Below are 16,986 nucleotides of genomic sequence, written 5' to 3'. Positions count from 1 at the left end.
TCATTTATCCAGAGACCTTTATTTTGCAGGTACAGGAAGGTGAAGTTACTTGCCTAAGATCTAAATCTACTAAGTGACTGGGAGAAAGGGAATCCCTGCTAAGGGAAATGACAGGAGAAAGACACCTCTAAGGAAAGGAGGGGTGTGCGTGTGTGTGTGTGTGTGTGTGTGTGTGTGTGTGTGTGATGGAGAGGAAACCTAGACTTTCTGAAGCATTCAGCCAGAGAGAGAGAGGAGGAGCAGACGGCACATGTGTCCCAGGTAAGCCGGCAGGAATGCGCTAGCTGCCGAGCCCGGCGCGGCTGGGCCTCCCAGGTGACTCAGACACTGCCAGGAAGCCCAAGATCCGCCCCCCTTCCCCAGTCTCTCTCCAGTCGGAGCAGCCTTCTCTTGCCGGCCGGCCGGGTCCTAGGGCGCGGGCTCAGGGGCCACGCTTGCCCCGGGCCGCCCACAGCCCAGGCACTGCCTGTTCTCGGGGGAGGACTCCCCTTCTTCCCTGTGCCCCGGACTCCTTCCCGCTTTGCCCTCAAGACACTGGAGCCATCCCGGCCATTTCGCCGGGGCCGCGTCCCTCCGGACAGACTGGGAAAGAGCCCCAGGCGGTGACACAGCTGCCAACGAAACGGCTGCAGAAGATTTTCAAGCGCCGTAAGTATCCAGGCTCCCCCAGTGATCCTGGGAGGGAGAAACTCAGCCGGGCACCAGCATGAGTCAGGGACAGTCCCAGGCAGCCCGGGCTGCCGAGTCTAACTAGAACTCTCCAAAGTTAGGTTAATGGTGAGCGATTCTAGGCGTCCACTCAGCAGTAATTAAGTACGCTCGCTAGTCTGGAAGTCTGGGGGAGTAGGCTACTGTAATTAAGTACACGAGGTGCTGGGCTGAAGGAAGACCTGATTCTACCCCTCCCCCAACTCCTGTGGGTTGGATGCTTCAGACGGTCACCCTATAGTGACAGGACGCCTCCGTCTATCAACCAACCCAGCAGGAATAGCTTCCTCGGTCCCAGAATGGGGAGTGTCCCTGTCCTCCACACACACTCCTCCCAGGAGGTTCGAACTGTCACACTGACCCAGAGTCAGTTTTCTTCTCAAATTAACCCAGACCTACCGGGCACCGATGCTCCTCTTTGCCACCTCACCAAACACCCTTCTCCCCTCCTCCCCCTCCCCACCCAAGGCTCCCCAGGAGGGGATTGGTCCAGCTCACAATTCCAGCTGTGCTCCACCACTGGCCCATTTTTTGAGCTAGTTCCCTTCATTCCAAAAAGGTCCCTCTTACTCTTCTCCTATCCCTAATCTAGTCTTCTTCTGGTCCCCTCCTCCCCACTTCCCCATTCAAGGTCTCTCTCCCACTCCTCCTACAAACTCGTCTTCAGAAAAACTCTGCGACCCTTTAACCAGGCTAAACTACTGGGTCTCCTTCTACCTCTCCCTCATGCCCCCTCCCTTTTTAAGAAACATTTCGTTGCTGATTCCATTGGTGACTGACCTAAGTACCAATGTAGTGTACATCCCCCCCCCTCCCCTAATCCGTGTGTATTGCGAGATGCCTATTTAGAGGCTTTGGAGGGAAAGGGGTGTGTGAGAGTATTTGAGTGTTAAGGATTGCTGAGAGAGGAGAGAGTGAGAACCACATTGAAGAATTTCCCTCTGCCTTGATGAAACTTTGCAGTCCAACTCCATTATTGCTGCCGCCGGCCCCTTTCTCCTCTCCCCTTCCCCCCTACCCGCTGTCAATGCCAAAGCCTCTGAGCATCTTTTCCAGGGTTGGAAGGGGATTTGAATACGGTGTTTCAGGGAACAGATCTCAAACACTTGAACCTGCAATATCTTAAATTTCCCCTCCTGCCCCCCATTACATGGCCAAGATCGTCTAGCAGCCTGAATAACCTGGACAAATGCCAGAGAGAAATCCAAAGTTACTCTTTAGGTGGTTTTCTCTCCCACACACACCTTTCATTATTCCTCCCCTTCCCCTTTCTCTTCCTCTCTCCCAACTTTTTCTTTTGCAAACCTTTTGAGTGAGGGAAGGGGAAGCGACCAGCCCCCTCCTCCATCCGGGCTCAGCTCCCAGACTCGGTGGTGGACTGGAGTGTGTTGGAGTGGAGGGAGAGAAGGAAGGGGGGCGGAGGCCCCTCTCTCCGCAGCGCGGAGGAAACGGACCTAGTGGAGCTTCCTGTGGGAGCCCGGGGCACCGCCGGGCCGCGGCCGGCCCAGCGCACAGACGTGTCCGGTCCTAGTCTCGTGGAAGAGGGTGGAGGGAGGGGGGCCGAACCGGGGCCCTGGAGGGAAATCGTCCCAGCCAGCAAGGCAAGTGGAGGAATGGATCATAGAAAGAGGAGATGTAAGGGGTAGGGGGAAGAGGAGAGGAGGGCAGAGAAGAAGGATAAGGAAAGAGGAGGAGAAAGAAAGAGAGAGACAGGCAGACACAGAGAGACAGACAGAGAAAGAGAGAGAGACAAAGACAGAGACAAAGAGACAGAGAGAGAATAAAGTGGGGTAAGACAGAGAGGACAGAAAGGAAAGAGGAGAAAGCATTGAGAAAAGGAAGTGAAATTAGGAAGGAAAGGGGAAAGAAAAGAAAGAAGTGAAAAGAGAAAAGAAGGGAGGAAGGGGGAGAGGGAAGGGGGAGGTGTGGACCAGAGAAAAGAAGGCTGCTCAAACGCCTGGGGGGGGGGAGTAGAGTTGGGGGTCCATGGCCAGGACGCCCTCACTCTGACATTGATCCTTTGAGATACCCACACATTGCTTCTTGAAGTCTAGTAAGTTTGCCACCGACTCAGGGGCCACAGGGAAAAGGGGGAGGAGGGGATGGCTGTCTGAGAACTGCGTCCCGCCCCTCGGGTATGTCGTGCTCCCCCTACCCAACCCCCGCCTCCTCCTCCTCTCCCGCCCCAAGTGGCTGGTTGGCTCTGTGGGGGCAGCGGGGGTAAAACGAGGGGAGAGCAGGGGTCGGACGGGACGCCCGCTTTCCCCCACCCCCTGCTCCAGCTCGGTCTTCTGCAGGTCCCGGGCAGATGTCCCAGGTGAACGGCTCGCTCTCTCGACACCACGACGCGCCCCATGGAGACCCCAGACTGGGTCGGCCCCCCAGTCCGATCTCGGACGCAGCCTCAGGTAGGTATGAGGAGGGAAGAAGCACGAGAAGAAAATGAAGCTGTGGGGGTGGGGCAGGAATTCAGGAGGGGGGTAGCTCAGGAGGAGTGGGGTAGGGTGCGGCTCCTTGGAGACCAGGGACCAGGGTCTGGAGGACCGCGATGGGGCTGAAAGCTCGAGGAGCTCGCGTTTCAGAGCGAGAGGGAAGTGTGGAAAGGGAAAATTAGAAACCTGGCTGGACGGCAAAGGCTCCCTACTGACTGTTCGCTTTGCTGGGAAACCGTAAATTCTGCAAGAGGAGACAGGGAGGGCAGGCGTCCGGCAGCCCCAGGCTCTCTCCATCTCTCCCGCGCTCTCCCGCCCTTCCTCCTCCTCCTCCCAAATGTCACACTCGTCCAAAAGAGAGAGATAAAACCTCTTTGTGCCCGTTTCTGCCTGTCGGTCCGTCTGCCTGCCCTCCTGCGTCTCTCGGTTTGTCCCCAAGGTGCCTGTCCAGAGTAAACACCTTGGGGTGTGTGTATGTCTGAGTCTCTGGCTCTCCCTTCCCCTCCCCCGCCCCGCTAGAGTCGAGCTATTCCCGAAAACTTTTGTCTGCTCTCGCTCTTCGCCTCCCCAAGCTGCCGCCGCCGCGGCTTTGCCGCTCCAGGACCCCGCCCCCTCGCCCTCACCCTCACTCTTGCTTCCCTGGCCGCCTGCTGTGTGTCTTCCCTCCCGCCTCCCCCAATCCCGGCCACAACCCACCATTCGCTCACCTCGCTTGCACCTCTCCTCGTCTGCAAACAACCCCTCCCTCTCGGTCCTGGCTCTCTCTCTGAACGGATTCTTTGCAAAGTCAGGACATTCCTTGTCCCACAGCCCTTGTGACCTGCTGCCCCACTTCTCAGTGACCCAGGGGAGAGGAGGCAGAAACAAGGAGCAGGGGCAGTGGGACCGTTTCCTCAGTGGGACTTTTTCAACCTGCTTGAAGAAGCACTTTGTGAGTGGAGGATGAGAAAGAGATATAGACCTATTTTTTTTTCTTTCAAAGCTTTTATTCCCACTCCCCCCCCCCCTTTCTATAAAGGAATACTCCGCATGCCCTTCCTTCCTCTGCACCACTTTAATAATTCTCTCCTTTTCTTTCTCTTCAATAAACTGTCACCTGGGACCTTGTGACCTGGGATCTAGGCTTGGCAGTGACAGCGCTTGGAGATGTGAGCTTGGACATACATCTGTTGTCTGGGTTTTCTCATGTGTGAAATGAGGCGGTTTAGGAGGAAGCTTGGTATGGTGGAAAAAGACCTGGATTTAGCATCAAGAAATCAAGCTCAAATCCTGTCTGTTACCTGTGTGATTTTTTTATTGGATTCCACTTTTTCCATCTATAAAAATGAGGGGAATTGAACTGTCTGATCTTCCAGCTCAAAGTCCCGTGACCTTGACTCGATAGTTTCTAGAGTCACTGTTTTGTGATTTTCTACCTCTCTCTGGGTCCTCAGATCTGAGCCTCTAATATCAGGTAATCTGGAAGACAAACATTTGAAGAAGTGAATCTCATCAGTCTGGAGAAGAGAAAGATAAAAGTATTTTAGTTCTAGATTCCTAGGCTGGGAAGAATTCCTACTCAGCAGACTGGCACCAGCTGTCCTCTTCATCTCTTTCTCCCTTCCCCTGGTTTTGTTCTTTCTTCCCTTTGGTTCCCTTCTTCCCCCTTTTCCTAGCACCCTGTCACTTTCCCTTTCTCCCTTCTTTTACTCTCATGCTTCCCTCCATCTCTCCATATTCTCCTACCCCCATCTCTGATATGAACTGCATTCTCTACTTATTTGGTGGCAGGAAGAAGAGGGAGCTGGCTGGCTAGGGGCCAGGAGACCAGAGTTAACTATCCCCAGAGTTAGACCTCCAGTTGCAACCTGAAGCACTCAGACCACAGGCCTCCTCTTCACCCCACCTTCCACTTCCCCCATAACCAAATATGCCCCCTCCCCAAGCCCCAGATGGACTCAGACAATGCTGCTTTCATAGCACAAGGGCTGGCTTTGCTGATGCCTGCCCAAGCCTTGGGAGAACGAGCAAGCTGCCCAGGAAGCCCAAACCACAGGAGGTCCAGCCAAAACCCCACAGACGCCTGAATCCTGGACCAGAATCCCCACGCCCAAGAGGGCTGACAAAACACTGGTCCCAACACTTTGGTTCCCCAGGGTTCACCCCAACCTCACCCCTGAATCATCCAGAAAATCAAAATCCTAAGTCCTCTTTCTCCCCACCCCTTAGAGGCTCCTTTTTTCTTACTTTGAAATCAACTTAGTGCTGTAAGAGGACTCAGGATGTCCATAACTTTTTGGGGGGAAGGTGGCAGGTTTCCATTCCTGGGGTGGGTAATCTCCCCCAATCCTCTCCCCTCTAAGTACCCAGAACTCCCCCTCTCAAGACTATAGGTCCAGCTCTTATTAGTCACAATTGGAACTTCAGACCCATGGACCATACTTTCAAACAATATGTTAGCTTTCCTGAATCTAAGACGCAGTATAGTATAGTAAGGAAAATACTAGTCTAAGACTTGGATTAAATTCAGACCCAGAGAGAACTGGGTACAAACTCCAAGTGGTCAAGGTAAACATGGGAGGGAGGAAGTAAAGAGGACAGAGAAACTAGAATCATGAGGAACTAACATCCATTCTACTAGCTGACCCAGACCTCCAGATGCAGCAGGAATGAAAAGGAGTTGAGTCTTAAACCTGGCTGGTCCATTAAATAGAGATCATCTTAACAACTGTCTTAAGTCACTATAACTCTTCAGTAACTGTATCCAAGCAGAAAACTAAGTTATGGTGTCAAACCCCAGTTATATTTCTCCTGACTCTTTTTAGGGTATTAAATCCCGTTTAGGGTTAGCCCACCAGTCAATGGCATAATTCCCTCCCAACTCCTTTTTTTGAGGTTAGTTCATTCACTAACACCTATTGGGATCCTGAAATCCTTTTAGAATTAGCTTTATAATGCCCCACTTGCTATACCTAATTGGCATCTCCACTTGGGAACTTGTCCTTCCCTTGTTAATTGTTAAAACCCCTTTTACTTGCTAAAAACTTTTATGGAGTTAGCCCACTGTTGGTAGTGTAATAAATCTTTGCCTCTTGATTTGGAAGGGAAAAAAAGAACTGTTCATATGGGATCTTTGGGCACTATTGGGGTTTCCCATAAGTTTAGACCTTCTTGGGGTTATCCCAGAGCTCTGATTCTGCTCAGTAAGCATTTGTAATCTTCAACTTTAGTCTGTTTCTTCACCATTGGAGCGCTTACCCCAATTCTTCCTTCATCTAATTCTTATAGTAATGCACAGTTCTAAGCACAAAGGTTAGAAAGGTCATAGTATCTGCTTTTATGATACTTATAGACCATTATAGAACTATATCATGTGTATAGATATCTATAAGAAAAAAATAATACATGATAAAGATAGTATTATGAGGAAATGACTTAAGCATTTATATGGCAACTATTAGATAGCTCAGTGGATAGAGTTCCCAGTCTGAAGTCAGAAAGCATCATCTTCCTGAATTTAAATCTGGTCTCAGACAATTACTGGTTGTGTGACCCTGAGCAAGTCATTTAACCTTGTTCGACTCAATTTCATCATCTGTAAAATGAAGTAGAGAAGGAAATGGCAAACCACTCTAGTATTTTTGCAAAAAAAAAAAAACCCAAAAAACAAAAAAACCCAAAAAAAAAACAATTGGGGTTATAAAAATTAAGACATGGCTGAAAATGATTAAACAAGAAAACTGAATATCAGTTTACAAATATCACCTTATTTGATTCTCATAGCAATTTAAATATATATATGATTTAAATATAATTTACAAATAAATTACTTTACAAATATCACCTTATTTGATTCTCATAGCAATCCTTCAAGGTAGGTACTGTTATTTCCATTTTATAATGGAGGAAATAGAGACAGACAGTGATAAGGATCTAAGGTTGGATTTGAGTTAGTTCTTCCCAATTCCAGGTCTACCTCTAAGTGTATGTAGAATTTTTATATAAAATTTGATATAAAATTCAAGGTTCATATGTGGTACAATAGATTTTTACTGAATAGTGATTAGAAAAGAGTCAGGGAAGACTTCTGATAGAGGCTTGTGGTTTAGGGATGGGGATGGGGTACAGAGATAGCATTTCAGACATGGAAAGAAATCTAGCAAAAACATAGAAAAAACTGTGGAGTTGTGGGACTAAGGCAGGAAATCATTCAATTTGGCTGGCTAGTGTAGATGGAAGAAAGCAGAGGGAAAAAAGGTAAAAGAGCTTTAACTGTGGGTAACTAGGTGGATAGAGTGCCAGTTCTGGAGTAAGGAGGACCTGAGTTCAAATATAACTACTTACTAGCTGTGTGAGTCTGGGCAAGTGACTTACTCTTTGCATCCATTTTCTCATCTGTAAAAATACTCTTCCGTCCACCAGACTTCTGTTGTCTGATAGTCTTTGAGTACCTACTGTGTGAACAACACTAGGCTAGTGGAGGGGAAGAGAAGATTTAGGGAAACATAATTTCTGCCTAGTATAGTTAAGGATTTTAAGATATAAATATGTCAATGACAAGCCAAAGCTGTATGAGCTATGCTAAAAAGGTGAGAGATAAGAATTATAGATATTGTAAGGGATCATATATTTAGAGATAGAAGGAATCTTATAAAGGTCATCAAGTCCGACCCCCTTATTTTACAGATGAGGCAGCTGGGGCCCAAAGAGGGGAAATGATTTATCCAAACTCACAACTACAGTAAATGTCAGAACTGGAATTTAAAAACCAAGGACCCGATTCCTAATTCAATTCTTCTTGCTATCAGCACCAAACAATAATAAGCACCAAAGGTGGGATTTGAACCCAAGTCTTCTGACTCCAAATCCAGTTCTTTTTCTACTCTAATATAGTGTCAGTAACATCCTAACCTGTATCAGTAGACCACCTTAGCTCAATTAAATTGCTAAAGCTGAACACAATAATGTTATTGACATTTATAGCAGACATTTTTATATAATGCCCAGGCAGGTAAGTGGCATAGTGCTTGGCTTAGAATCAGGGAGACTCATCTTCTTGAGTTCAAATCTAGCCTCAGACACTGACCAGCAGCATGATCCTAGATAAGTCACTGAACCTTGTTTGCCTCAGTTTCCTCGTATGTGAGATGAGTTAGAGTAAGATATGGCAAATCAATTCATTATCTCTGCTAAGAAAACCTCAAATGGGGTCACAAAAAGTCAAATCTTAAGGAAAGTGACTGAACAACAATCATACTATATAGCACCAGTACCTTTATAACTATTATCTCATATTATCATAACCCCATAAGGTAATCATAGTTGATAGTCTTAGTGCTTAAAGGTCTGCAGAACACTTCATATATCTCATCTCATCTGATAGGAGTGGTCAGACATTATTATCCTTATTTTACAGATGAGGAAAGTGAGGGACAGAGAGAATTGTGGCTCACAGCTAGTAAATCACCTGAGGCAGAATTTTAAATATGACTTTCTGGCCACAAGTGCTTCATTCTTTCCTTCCCATGATGCTGTTTCTTATCATTAGATAAGTAACCTCCCTCCCCCCCCCCCATTCACCCAGAATGATTCATGTGCAATAAGTTACTTTCTCAGAACTTTAGGTCCAATGCTTCTACCAACACATTCTTATCAACCATCAAAAACTCTTCTAACTTCTTGGGTGGTTGTGTAGAACTGTTTGAAAGGAGCTACTCTGCCATTGCTTCTGTCATCCCTCACCTAGCACTGAAAGGTACGTTTTTCTGTGATTTTCTTTTTGTCCGCTGTAAAGGGCTAGAACTGAGCAAATGTACTTGGATAAAGAAGCACGTGAGACTAATTGCCAATTGGACGGTTTTCTATTAACTTGTTTGAAGGTTGACCCTTCCCAGCTGTTCTGTGCTGACTTGATTGGTGAAACAAAGAGGGGGAAGTGACGTGTGTGAGGAGAGTAGGAGGAGGAAATTAAGGCACTCACTCTCAAGGTGTTGGAGAGAAGAGGGTAGTATGGAGATTACTAGATCTAATCCCCTGACCAAGAATAAAGACTTTTGATTATCCTGACTCCTTGTGATTTCTGGGAAGACAGAGTTCCAGCAGTCTAATTAAAAATTTTATTGATATCTAGCCTTCCCCCCCTGAGGCAAGTAGGGTTTAGTGACTTGCCCAGGGTCACACAGTTAGGAAATATCAATTATCTGTGAGATCACATTTGAACTCAGGTCCTCCTGATTTCAGGATCGATGCTCTATCCACTGCACCACCTAGTTGCCCCAATATCTTGCAATTGGTATAATCACTTTTATTTCCTTTTAAAATTTTATTCATTTTTAATTTAAATTAAAAAGACAAAACAATTTCCATATACACAACACAACATAAAAAGAGGATTCAATGTAAAATCATTAATACAAGTTTACTGTTTTTGAAAAACTATGTAATAAATAATAGATATCATTTTCAAAGCTAACCTGCTTTTCTGTACTTCCTTCTAAGTTTTCTTTTGTTGTCTGCAATGAACTTTTTGTTTTTCTTCCTCCCTTCTCACACTGCCCTACAAAAGGCTACCAATAAACTATATGTGTATATATATACACACACACATACATATATATATAAAACCATATTATACATATTTCTGTTTCTCAGTTTTTTCTCTGAAGGATAGTTTCTTCTTTCATAGGTCTTTGTAGATGATTTGAGTGTTTACAATATTCAAAATGACTTAGTCATTCTAAGTTGTTGTTAGAACAATATTGCTGTCACAGTGTACAATGTTCTCTTGGTTCTGTTCACCTTTGTTTCCAAATATAGCTCTTGTCTTTTCCTCTCTCCAGAGCTAACTCTTGAACAAAGGACATGAAGGAGAGGGAAGCAATTCAGCAAAACTAACCAATAACTCTATTTGATCTGTGGTACATGCAACATTCAATAACTATAGTCCTCTACTTTCACAAAGAAGAAAAGATGCTATAGTTTTTCCTCATTTCTTTTAGTCCACATTACAGTCTCTGAATGACTGTCTGTTGTGATTTTTTCCCCCTCTAATCACTGTGCTTTTGAAAATAACACAGAAATAAAACTACCTTCCTCCCTTTCTCCTGACCCCGTTACTTGGTGAATTCACAAAATTATTGAATCTCTGGACTAAAAGGAATTACAATGATCACTAAAACTCACCCCATACCTAAAGCAGAATTTCCTCTATAGCTTAAATCAGAAGTGGTTATTCAGTCTCTTAGTAGTTAATTGAGACATGCAGGAATTGACAGTTGAAAGTAATTCTGTCAAAATAAAAGCTTTAACAAGATAATAATAATAATAACCATACACAAATAGCATCTGAATAGCATTTTGAGGTTTGCAAAGTGCTTTATAAATACCTCATTTGGGGGCAGCTAGGTGGCTCAGGAGATAGAACACCAGCTCTAAAGTCAGGAGGACCTGAGTTCAAATTTGGCCTCAGACACTTAACACGTCCTAGCTGTGTGACCCTGGGCAAGTCACTTAACCCCAATTGCCTCAGGGAAAAATATAAATAAATGCAACAACTGTATTATTATCCTCATTTTATAGAGAGAGACTAAGCAATTCATTCAAGATCACATAGTAGTAGGAATCTGAAGAAGATAGGAACTCAGATCTTTAAATCCTGTACTCTCTACCATACCAGCTAGCTGTCTAAAGTACTCAGGCTTGGAGTCAGGAAAGTTTATCTTCCTGAGTTCAAATCTGGTCACAGTGGTCTCATCACTACTAGCTGTGTGACTCTGGGTAAATCGTTTATCCCTGTTTGCCTCAGTTTCCTTTTCTGTAAAATGAGCTGGAGAAGAGAATGATGTTATCTTTGCCAAGAAAACCTCAAATGGCCTTACAAGGAGTTGAACATGTGTGAAATAACTAAACAACAACATAAAGCTGCCCCTGAATGCAAATAAAGTTTATTGCCAACAGGGCAGGGAATGGGATAGCCCCCAGCCTGGTGATGAAACTAGTCTTAGCTTCTGTGGAAACTTTTCAGGCTTAAAGTGGGGCTCTTTCAATTTAATCAATCAACAAGCACTTAATAAAGACCAGCTACTGTGCTGAATGTTCAAAGTTCAACCATAAAAGTGAAACAGTCCATGCTCACAGGGGGCTTTTGTTCTAAATAGAACACATGGGAGACTGCATGGTGTGATGGCTAGAAACCTGGCTTTGGAGCTGGGAAAACGAGTTCAAATGCTGCCACTGAAATGTCTACTGGCTGAATAACTCTTGGCAAGTTCCTTAATTTCTGTTTTCTTCAGTTTTCTCATCTGTAAAATGAGAATGATAATAGCACATACCTCCCAGGATTGTTTTAATGACCAAATGAAGTAATATTTGTAAAGCACTTAGCATAAGTCTTGGCCCACAGTAAATACTACATAAATGTTATCTATTATTATGATTATGATTATTATAATACAAAGTAATCTTGCTGAGGAGCAGAGCAGTGGGGGTACTTGGAAAAGCTTCATGTAAAAGGTAATACCTAAGCTGAGTCTTTTGGAAATCAGAGATTGCAGTGGGTAGAGATGAAGGGTGGGGTCCATTTCAAGCATGGGAAAGAATCAGGGCAAAGTTGTGGAGATGGGAGATGGATTTGCTCAAACTCTTCCAATGGATCCATTTTGAAGATAGTCATTCCTAATAACTCATATCTATATCTATGTCCTACAAATCCTCAAGACCTAGGAAGTCCTGTTCTCAAGCCCTATCTTTCTATTTTGATCTGGTAAGTAATTGAAAAGTCACTCTCTTTTCTTGTGTACTCTTTTCTGCTTTAGACCAGCTTTGCTTCTCTCTTTCTCTTTTTGTGTGTCTCTGTCTCTTTATCTGTCTCTCTGTCTCTCTCTGTCTTCTCTCTCTCCCTCTTTCTCTCCTCTTTCTCTCTTTTTCTGTTTCTCTGTGTTCTCTCTTCCTCTGTTGTTCCTCCTATGTGTCTCTCTCCCTCCCCCTCCTTTCTTCTCTCTGTCTCTGACTCTCTATATCTCTGTCTGTCTCTGTCTCTGTGTGTCTCTCTATTTCCAGACTCATAGACGTCAGAATGCCAGCCCTAAAGAAGATTTTGCAGCTCATACAATCCCAATCCTTGAAGTTTATACAGTTTTACTAATGGAGGGCACACCCAGTGAGTCAGTGACAGAGCCAAGACTGAAACCCAGATTTCTTGATTCCTAATCCAGGTCTCTTTCTACTTATATATTACTATCCTCTATTTTAAATCTCTATTAAATCTTCCCTTGTAAGACAGTTAAGTCTTTCCCAATACTTTATCTGGGTATAAAGATGACTGTGGATTCTCCTAGAGCATGCTAAGATGATATAGATTCTGGGGTGTCCTGTCCTTCAAGGGTGAAAAGGCTTTGGTTATAAGCTTCATGATGGACTGTGTGTCTATTGTTTGAAGTTCAGTCTAGCCAAGTATGGAAAGACATCACCAGGGTTTTGCCTACTTGGTGATGAATTGTTTTGGCCAGGGCAACTCATAAAACTGTCCACCAAGTCACGATCTTCAGTGGGAGAGAGAAATGAAATGAAACCTGGGATCTTAACAGAATTGCCAATTCTTAAAATTGGAAAGGACCCAAGAGACCATTGAGTTCAAACCATTCCTGGCCAAGAATCCTCTCTGTAATGTTTCCCAACAAGTAGCTAGTTAGTCTCTGCTTGAAGACTTTTAGTAAGGGGAGATCCTCCCAAAGTGGCCCATCCTACTTTGGGATGGTTCTAAATGTTAGGTAGCTCTTCCTGATTAAACCTAAATTGACCCCCTTGCAATTTCTTGTCATTGCTCCCAACTCCAACCTCCAGGACCAAGCAGAACAAATCTAATCCCTTTTTGATGTGAGAGTGCTATCTTGGAGGTAGCTGTGATCATTTTTCCAATGCCTACTATGTGACCTTAAGCATCTTCTCGTGTGGGTTGTACTACATGATCTTGGCTCAGCTTTGGATATTATAAATGTGCTACTCCTAAATCTTTTCAGGACAAAGGAAAACTTAACCCAGCTATCTTTTCTGTGATGGGTTTTACTGTTTATTCATTATTATGGTTTCCCTTCTCTGAACATTCTCTAGCTTCATCTATATACTTCTTAAAATGAGGTCCTCAGACTTACATGAACTAATGCTAAGTGAAGTGAGTAGAACCAGGAGATCATTGTACATGGTAACAGTGAGATTACACGATGATCAATTCTGATGAAAGTGGCTCTTTTCAACAATGAGATGATTCAGACCACTTCCAATGGTCTTGTGACGAAGAGAGACATTTACTCCCAGAGAGAGGACTGTGAGGATTGAATATGGATTACAACATAGCATTTTCACTCTTTTTATTGTTGTTTGCTTGCATTTTGTTCTCTTTATCATTTTTTTTCATTTTAATCTGTTTTTTCTTGCACAGCAAGATAACTGTATAAATATGTATAGAAGAATTACACATGTTTAACATATATTGGATTACTTGCTGTTTTGGGGAGGGTGTGAAGGGAAGGGAGGGAAAATTTGGAACACAAGGTTTTGCAGGGGTGAATATTGAAAATCATCTATGCATATGTTTTGAAAATAAAAAGCTTTAATTAAAAAAAATGAGGTCCTCAGAACTGAGGACACAATCTTTTAGATGGAGTCTAATTAGTCTGGTTCTCTTGGCCATAGAGGCTAAGCTAAGATCTAGAAGCAATGGCAAGAATTGTTTGATATGAGGCATAGTCACCTAACATTTAGAGCTATCCCAAAGTAGAATGGGCCTGTTTGGAAGGTAATGAATCGTCTCTTGCTGGAATTCTTCAAGCAGAGACTTGGTCCCTCATTGAGAGATATTAGGAAGGATTCTTAGTCAAGGATGAGTTGAGTTCGACAGCCAATTGGGTCCTTTGCAGTTCTGAAATTTGGCAATTCAGTTAAGATCCAAGATTTTATTCCCATTGATATTCTTTCTCCCATTGAAAATTTAAAATTCCCTGTGGCTTCATGGAAAGGGTGAAATGTTTTTTGAATCTTTTATTTTTCCCATCATTACATGTAAAAGAAAATTTTAATATTAATTTTTAAAACTTTTGAGTTCTTCCCCTGAAATTTAATATATACATTACACATATGTAATCATATAAAACATTTCCATATTGCATTATGAAAGTCATGTTATATTATTTAAAAAAAAAAAACCACACAGACCAAGAAAAAAAATCACCAAATAAGTAAATAAATAAATAAGAAAAGTGAAAAAATAGCATGCTTCAATCTGCATTCAGATTTTATCAGTTCTTTTTCTGGATGTAATAGCATTTTTTATCATGAGTCCTTTGGAATTGTCTTGAATCATTGTATTGCTGAGAATAGCTGCTTCATTCTTAGTTGATCGTTATACAATATATCTGTTATTGTGTTCAACATTTTCCTGGTTCTACTCACTTCACTGTACATCAGCTCATGTAATTCTTTTTTTTTAATGTTTCTGTTTTCATTTATTCATTTATTTATTTTGCTGAGGCAATTAGGGTTGTTATTTGCTCAGGGTCACACAGTCAGAAAATAATAAGTATCTGAGGTCAAATTTGAACTCAGGTCCTCCTGACTTCAGGGCTGGTGCTCTATCTGCCACACTAAATTAAATATAATTCTTTTTAGGGTTTTCTGAAAGTATCTTGTTTGTTGTTTTTTTATAGCAAAACAGTATTCCATTGTAATCATATACTACAGATTTTCTAGCTCTTCCCCAATTGATGAACATTCCCTCAATTTCCAATTCTTTCCTAACACCAAGAAAGCAAGAAAACCAAAACTCTTGTTAAATACTTATATAGTGAAGTATCACTTCCATTCCATATACTTAAAGATAGAATTTCTATTTCCATTTGAGGTTGACCATGTGAAAGAGCTGATTAGATTCCTACTCAATGCAGATTATGTGGAGATTAGTAAAGTAAGGGTCTTCTCGATGCTTGGGAATTTATCTTAGGATCACAGTCACAGATTTAGGACTGGAAGGATCCTGAGAGGTCTAGTTCCGATCCCTCATTTTATAGATGAGGAAGCTAAGGAACACAGAGCTTAAGTAACTTGTCTCGTATCACAGAGTTAGGACGCATCAGAGGAGGAATTTGAACCCAGGCCTTCTAACTTCAAATCTAGAACTTTACCTACTACTTCTTTTTATTTATTTACTTCTTTTTATTAATTTTATAATTATAACACTTTTTTTGACAGTACATATGCATAGGTAATTTTTTACAACATTATCCCTTGTACTCCCTTCTGTTCCGAATTTTTCCCTCCTTCCCTCCACCGCCTCCCCTAGATGGCGGGCATTCCATACATATTAGATATGTTATAGTATATCCTAGATACAATATATATGTGCAGAACCGAATTTTTTTGTTGTTGTTGTTGCAAAGGAAGAATTAGAAGGCAAAAATAACCTGGGAAGAAAAACAAAAATGCAAACAGTTTACACTCTTTTCCCAGTGTTCCTTCTCTGGGTGTAGCTGATTCTGTCCATCATTGATCAATTGGAACTGAATTATCAGATCTTCTTTATGTTGAAGATATCCACTTCCATCAGAATACATCCTCATACAGTATCGTTGTTGAAGTATATAATCTTCTGGTTCTCTCATTTCACTCAGCATCAGTTCATGTAAGTCTCTCCAAGCCTCTCTGTATTCCTCCTGCTGGTCATTTCTTACAGAACAATAATATTCCATAACCTTCATATATCATAATTTACCCAACCATTCATTTTCCAGTTTCTATCCACTACAAAAAGGGCTGCCACAAACATTTTGGCACATATAGGTCCCTTTCCCTTCTTTAGTATTTCTTTGGGATATAAGCCCAGTTACCTACTACTTCTTAACAAGATTATTTAAATAAACCACTTATTAAATGCTTACTACGAGTCATGCATTGTGTATTGGTAATAGAAATATAAGGAAAAGAAAGCCAGTTTCTTTCCTGAAAGAGCTTACATTCTTTAAAAAAATTAAATTTTGTTTTATTTTTAGATCTACATTCTCTCCCTCTTGCCTCCTGTCCTCCCCTTGAGAAAACAAGAAAACCAAAACTCTTTTACAAATATGTATATTCAAGCAAAACAAACTCCCACACTGGCTGTATCCCAAAAATATAAACCTTAGTCTGCACTCTGAGTTCATAACCTGTCAATCAGGAGATAGGCAGCATGTTTCATCATGAATCCTCAAGAATTGTGGTTGATCTTGTGTTGATCAGAGTTTCTAAGTCTTTCAAAGTTGTTAGTTTTTATATCATTGAAGGAGCTTATCCTCTCATGGAGAAAGACAGCACATAAAAAGAAGTAGGAATGGAGTGGGAAGGTCACATGGAAAAATAATCAATCACATGCTCCCCAAATAAAGGGTCTAAAGAAGAACTCACCAATCAGAGGCAAAAGGCTATAGAAGTGGAGGTGGAAGAGTAGTAGAAGGCTGAATCAGGTTAGAAGGGAACAGAACCCTGAGGTATAGAGTACTGGATTTAGGATCATGGGACCTGGGTGTAAATTCTGTCTTTGTTACTTACTACCTGAAAAACCTTGGGCAAGCTAGCCCTCAGTTTCCTCATATAAGGTAGAAGTATATGATCTTGAAGTTCTGACCCTTTCCTGGGACATAATTAATCTCTTGGGACGGGGCGTGAAGTCCTTCACCTTGTTTCCCTCCCACCCCTCCCTCTAGACAGCTGACACTACCAGCCACTCAAACATCAAAGCATAGAGGTAGTTTTTGTGTTGAATTTGTTTTCCTTACCTTAGCTAGGACTCTTGAAAAACTTGAAATGTGTGGGGCATCATGTGATGTTTCTCTTTTCTCTACCT

At 42.8% G+C, this 16,986-nt stretch overlaps 1 protein-coding gene across 2 annotated transcripts in view; it reads left to right on the top strand.

Moving 5' to 3' along the window:
- The first annotated feature begins 234 nt into the window (after window positions 1-234).
- MDFI (MyoD family inhibitor) overlaps window positions 235-16,986 on the top strand; it is a 31,110-nt gene continuing 14,358 nt past the window's right edge. The window contains exons 1-2 of one of the 2 annotated variants that reach the window (XM_074310967.1): window positions 235-648; window positions 3,006-3,116. In XM_074310967.1, the coding sequence (XP_074167068.1) occupies window positions 3,017-3,116 (100 nt within the window). In that variant the 5' untranslated portion in view covers window positions 235-648; window positions 3,006-3,016. Of the gene's footprint in view, window positions 649-2,008; window positions 2,310-3,005; window positions 3,117-16,986 lie in introns of those variants that run through there. The other variant, XM_074310969.1, reaches the window with a different exon arrangement.

This window comes from Sminthopsis crassicaudata, chromosome 4, assembly GCF_048593235.1.
Source record: "Sminthopsis crassicaudata isolate SCR6 chromosome 4, ASM4859323v1, whole genome shotgun sequence".
Classification (NCBI taxonomy): Eukaryota; Metazoa; Chordata; class Mammalia; order Dasyuromorphia; family Dasyuridae; genus Sminthopsis; species Sminthopsis crassicaudata.
The sequence above is the reverse complement of the archived record's forward strand: the minus strand, read 5'-3'. Positions and strand labels throughout refer to the sequence as shown.